This window comes from Brassica oleracea, chromosome C3, assembly GCF_000695525.1.
Source record: "Brassica oleracea var. oleracea cultivar TO1000 chromosome C3, BOL, whole genome shotgun sequence".
In the NCBI taxonomy this organism is placed as follows: domain Eukaryota; kingdom Viridiplantae; phylum Streptophyta; class Magnoliopsida; order Brassicales; family Brassicaceae; genus Brassica; species Brassica oleracea.
This window is the reverse complement of record NC_027750.1, coordinates 52,224,725-52,230,788: the sequence shown is the minus strand read 5'-3', so window position 1 is coordinate 52,230,788 and position 6,064 is coordinate 52,224,725. Positions and strand designations below refer to the sequence as shown.

General features: G+C 34.5%; 2 protein-coding genes across 2 annotated transcripts in view; one reads left to right on the top strand and one right to left on the bottom strand.

Annotated features, from left to right (window-relative positions):
* The window catches only part of LOC106330891, a 17,723-nt gene extending 14,305 nt beyond the window's left edge, over positions 1 to 3,418 (bottom strand). Inside the window, exons 1-2 of the mRNA XM_013769286.1 lie at positions 3,301 to 3,418; positions 2,963 to 3,211 (exon numbers count right to left, since the gene is read on the bottom strand). Of these exons, the coding sequence (XP_013624740.1) occupies positions 2,963 to 3,211; positions 3,301 to 3,418 (367 nt within the window). The remainder of the gene's footprint in view (positions 1 to 2,962; positions 3,212 to 3,300) is intronic.
* Positions 3,419 to 4,769: 1,351 nt separating this feature from the next.
* LOC106332949 lies at positions 4,770 to 5,515 on the top strand. The gene has a single exon (XM_013771433.1). The coding sequence runs from the start codon at positions 4,876 to 4,878 to the stop codon at positions 5,287 to 5,289; it is 414 nt and encodes a 137-aa protein (XP_013626887.1). The 5' UTR covers positions 4,770 to 4,875; the 3' UTR covers positions 5,290 to 5,515.
* Positions 5,516 to 6,064: the final 549 nt, after the last annotated feature.

The window sequence follows — 6,064 nt, the reverse complement described above, 5'->3', positions numbered from 1 at the left end:
ATGCATCTCATGGACGTTGTGACTGCATATTTATATGGATCGTTGGATAACGATATATATATGAAACTCCCTGAGGGATTGAAAATGCCTGAAGCATTGAAAAAAAAATTTAGGGAGATTTGTTCGGTCAAGTTATAGCGATCACTTTACGGATTAAAGAAATCTGGACGCATGTGGTACAATCGCTTAAGTGAATATATTTTGAGTAAAGGATATGTGAATAATGCGATATGTCCATGCGTTTTTATAAAGAAATCGTCATCTGGTGTTGTGATCATTGCTGTATATGTAGATGACCTGAACATAATTGGAACTCAAAAGGAGGTTGATGATGCTCGAACTCATATGAAAGAGGAGCTTGAAATGAAAGATCTCGGCAAGAGTTTTATCTTGGGCTCCAGATAGAGCATCTCCGAGAAGGGATATTTGTGCATTAATCAAACTATACGAAAAGGTTATTGAAACGCTTTCGTATGGACAAAGCGACTCCTTTGAGTACTCCAATGATTGGTAGATCTCTCAATGTTGAGAGTGATCCTTTTAGGCCCTGCGAAGATAGCGAGAAGATATTATGTCCAAAAGTACCTTATATGAGTGCTATTGATGGGCTGTTATATCTTGCAAACTGTACCAGACCAGATATAGCTTTTGCTACTAATCTACTGACGAGATATAGTTCTGCTCCTACTCGCAGGCACTGGGACAAAATAAAGCATCTATTCCGTTACCTCCAAGGTACAATTGATTTAGGGTTAATGTATTTTAGAAAACCTGAGTTTGGTATGGTTGGTCTTGCAGATGCAGGATACTTATCAGATCTTCATAAGGCTCGATCGCAAACCAGCTATGTTTTTACAATTGGTGGAACCACGATCTCTTGGCGGTCCCAGAAACAAACTCTGGTTGCGACATCTTCGAATCATGCAGAAACTATTGCGCTTCACGAAGCATGTCGAGGATGTGTGTGGCTTCGATCAATGAGGCACCACATACAAGAATCAAGCGGATTAGTCAATGAGAAAGAGCCGACGAAAATATTTGAAGATAATTCGGCTTGTGTTGCTCAACTCAAGGAAGGCTACATTAAGAGCGACAGAACAAAACGCATCCCTCCAATTTTTCTCGTACGTAAGGGAGCTCAAGAAAAATAAAGAAGTGGACATTGAGTATGTACGGTCATGCGATAATCCAGCTGACTTGTTCACCAAAGCTCTTCCGACTACAACATTCTGAAAACATGTCTGCGGTATCGGAATGCGGCATTTGCGTGACCTATGATGAGAAAGCTACGTCTACTATTCTCAGAGGGAGATTACGGCAGTGTACTCTTTTTTCCTTGTCATGGTTTTTGTCCCAATGGGTTTTTCCATGACTAGGGTTTTAACGAGGCACTACGTAACACAAAATAGATAATCAAGGGGGAGTGTTGGATAATGATTATCTATTTAGAAAATAATGTTTATCTTCTTCTTTTGTCTTTTTCTAAAGTCTGTTAGTTTTACCGACTTGAAGTCTCTATAAATAGGATCATATGAAGTGAATAATAATTATCTTTTACACTTCACAACTTCCTCTGTCACTCCACTATCTCTCTCCTAATACAACATATATATAATAAAACGTTCAATCTCTCTCTCTCCCCTTTTGCCACCAAACACAAATAAATAATATACTCCCACTGTTATATTATACAACAAAAATCACTTTTTAAATAATAGTATAGATAGATGATTTCTAAACCGAGGATTTTATTTCAAAACATGAAAAGAATGACCGGAGTCGTTGTTAAACTTCTACCGAGACATCACTAAGATTTTGTTTTGTTTGATAAATTGTAAATATTATTTCAAAAATGAACTGTCGAGGCTCACAAGATTTGATAAGCCAACTGTAAGAACTCTAGAACTTACTCCCGTGGCAAAAAAAAAGTAATCAGGTGTTGTTAACTTACTAATCCTTCGAATCAGGTGTTGTTAACTGGAAAACAGAAAAGCTAGGAATCAATGTAACTTGAATGATAGATAGTATTGGTCATTGGGAGTATTTCTAAATTATTAATTGGCCATGTAGTGTAGACTGTGCATTATGTATATTCTAAAAATATAATCTGAAGGCTTGGAAGAAACTAAAAAACATTTCAAAGGATTGACGCTATGGTATTTATTATATTTTTATAAAACTAAGTTATTATTTTGTAGTGTAAAATATTAGTACTAAATTGGAAAAAAAAAAACGAAATACAAAAATATGAAACAATACGTGGGCCACAAGAAACGGAGACTGGTTTGTCAGAACACGCAGACACCTAGCTTCCTTTTTCAGTAAAACACTGCAAAAGTATAATTTCAAGTTTCCATCTATATTAATATTTTCTATCCCTGATTTTTTTTTTTAACTAATTTTTTTAATATAAATGAGCAAAAAAAATAAAACCCTTACAAGCCTATAAAACTTAAGTTTAAGTTTGTCATGGGCTTGACCCAGTGTTAATTTTTAGAAAACACATATCAGTGGAACTAGAGCCCAAACCGGCCCAATGGAAGTGAAGCGGTTGAAGAACAAGGGTCGGTACGCGTCCTTGTCTCTCTTGTTTCCTCCGTAGAAAGTCATGATCGGAGAAACCATAGTTGGGTCATAGATGATGAAGCTCGGGAGTTTGCATGCCGAAAGCTTTGAAGCATGTTCCTGACTTGCCTGTCGATCGCGGTGATTACAGTCCCAACCGGCTTGAATACTTGCTGGTGAAGTCTTGTGTTGCGCTCGGACCAGATCCAGTATATGGTTGCTTGCGTCGCTAGAAGACAGAGGCGCTTAGAGTCTCTATTGCCTCGCAGTGATTGTAGCTGTAGAATGGTATCATCCCAAGAGGTTGAAAAATGGAGATCACAGCGATTCGCGATCCATGACCAGATAGTGGTGCTATAGGGACACTCGAAGAAAAGGTGATTCCTACTCTCTTGACCTGTGTTACAGAGCAAGCAGTTTGGTGCGACATTTAATCCCCATCTGATTAATCTGTCTCTTGTAGGGCATCTATCAAGTAAGATAAACCAAGTCAAGAAGCTATGGCGTGGAATTCCGTAACAGAACCATACCAGTTTCGCCCAAGGAACCGGTGGCTGAGGACCTTTAAGATAAGTGTACACTTCACCACATTTGTAACTCTGTCTAACCTTTCCATCTATCACCCACTCATTATAGTCTTCTTCATCTGTCAATACCACAGTAGTTAGGTGTACCTGCAATGCTAATTGACCGTCTGTTCGCGCAGGAGGTAAAGCCCAACTTCCATCACTATACCGAGATGCCACAGTCGCAGATAGAGGAATTCCCAATCTCGAAGTTTCAGCGTTAAGAAGTGTGAATAGCTTTCCAAGATGAGACCAGTTATCATACCAGAAGCGCGTTTATTCTCCATTGCCTACCCTTCTGTTGATCAGCGGGTAAATGATATCCCTAGCTTTAATCATTTTGTTCACTGACCAAGAAAGGCCCCAGCGGTTCTGCATCGGTTTCGCGGTGTAAGCATGGTCAGAAAAGTCCCAGCGGTTCTGCATCGGGAAGCGTGTCAGGGAGAGTCTAACTTTTTGTGATAGTATTTAGAATTTTCTATCCCTGATTGTTATTGATTAGTTTTTTTTAATTTATTTATGATTGGCCTGTGTACCTACTACTTAATCTATTTATGTATATTTGTACGAAGTTAAATCAGTCTTCTTTTTGTCAACATTTCAAAAATTGAATCAGTCTTGTTATTGTATTTTGTTAATAGGATGGTTTTTTTAATTTGGCCTTATTTAAAAATAGAAGTAGTATTTTAATTTTTAAGTACAAGTATAAACCATTTTTTGTGTCGTCGATTTCTTGAACTACATGAACTTTTAAATAAGTTTTGATTCATTCAACAAGAAATATCGAGGAAAATGAGTGACTATTGATTAATGAAATATTGGAAATGTAAAAAGAAATGTTTCAATTTGTCTCGAACGTTCGGGCTACGGACTTGCGAAAATCTCAGTCTTACATGAGTTGTAGACTATTTTTAGGAAATGAAAATTCTTTATCAAATTATTTTCAGATCTTAAAATCATCCTCTTTTTATTTGAAACGTATTGCAGATTAACTTTATTTCTAATAAATCTATCACAGAAGTGAATTATATTGGACCCTTAAATTTATTCAAAACCTCTTAAATCAATGAACCTGTCTAGAAAAATAAAAATGTGCACATTATGTTGCCAAAAATGATTGTCTAAGTTTTTTTTGTCAGCAATTAAGTTTATTTAATTATATATAGTTAATTTTCACGGTTTTGCATTAATCCAACTTTTTAACAAATGACTATCTAAAAAGAGAAATGTTATAATTATTTACCTAAATTTTCATATACGATTTTTTTACAAAATGGTATGTATACTATATATTATATTGTTATTTCCTGCAAAAGACTACTAAATAGAATCAAATAAAAACATATTATCATATTATCAACAAAACGAAGAAGGATTCAATCCAATAAGAGTTTCCGATCTACATACATTACTTACAGATGAGATAACATTCTATGGAAGTCATAAAATGATTTTAAAATAATAATTTATAAAGAAATGTCAAAAACATATACAAACAGTGTATAGATATAGAAAGTAAAGCGGGGTCCGCACTCAATCCCATTATGATGACATCATCAGATAAGAGACAAAGAGAAGACTTGAGTACTCTCTACGTTTCCTCTCTTCTTCTTCTTCTATATAAACCCTTTTCTTCTCGTCTCCTCTTCTTACTGTTCTCTAATCTAAATCTAATTTCACCTTTCCTACAAAACCTAAAACCTTTTTCTTATTACACAACCTAAAAGTCTCTAAGTTTCTGACAATGTCGGAAGAGTTCGACGAATCTGAGATCATTTTCTCCGACAGCTTCTTCCCAATTCGCCGCCGCGAGGACGTGATCGAGAAAGAGAATCGTCCGGTTAATTTCCGAGAAAACTCCGAAAGCAGAATGAGAAACACATCGAGGCTGAGTAAAACGACGCCGTTGCCTTCACCGGCGGTTTTCTCATCGTCGCTTCCAGTGAATATTCCGGGAAGGAGGTATTCTGAGGATGAGGAATATTCGGAAGACGGAGGAAGGAGAATGGTTCCGCCGCATCTGATCGTTGGACGGAGGATCGAAAGCGGTCAAATGGCGTTTTCCGTTTGTACAGGTCAGGGAAGGACTCTTAAAGGCCGAGATCTGAGCCGGGTTCGTAATTCGGTTCTCAGGTTAACCGGTTTTTTGGAGGCTTAAATATGGACCGGTTTTTGATTTATTAAAAAAATTCGTCTTCCAATTTTTTTTTTATTTAGCGGAAGAAATCAGTTGTCTGATATTGTTGTTAGTTTAGTCACTTGAACGAATGTCAAAAGGAAAATGTCAAAAAGAACATTTATTTCTCTGTTTATTTATTTGAATTCTTATTTTTGATTTCTCTCAAATGTAACCGGAAAATAATTGAAGTTACTTTTTTTTATCATTTTTAGATTACTTATGATTATAATGTTGCAAAAATATTTGAAAACCATTGTTCATCAACAGTTGATTTTAGTCATTTAAAAAAAAATCGATAAAACTGGAAGAATACAAAAAAAAATTAGCCTGATCCATATGTAAAATGACATGCACAAATAAAATAACCTAAATTTTTTTTTTTGAAAACAAAGAAAGATTTTAGGCTGATGAAAGTTGATTTGTTGGGTAAATATAATAAATTAGGAGTTTAGTATTTTTAACATAACATTTTTTATTTCAAAAGAAAATTTTGATTTATATTTCAACATTATTAATTTATATTTTAACTTTAATAGTTATAAAAAATCATAAACGTATTTTTGTAATCTTATTTCTTTTGATTTGGTATAACTATTTAAATTTGATTTTATTTAAATTTTAATTAAGTTAAAATTAGATTTTATAAAAATAGTTTTAATCATATTATTGTGTTTAATGATTATTTATTTTAAATATATATATAAATATATATATATATATATATATATATATATATATATATATATATAATATA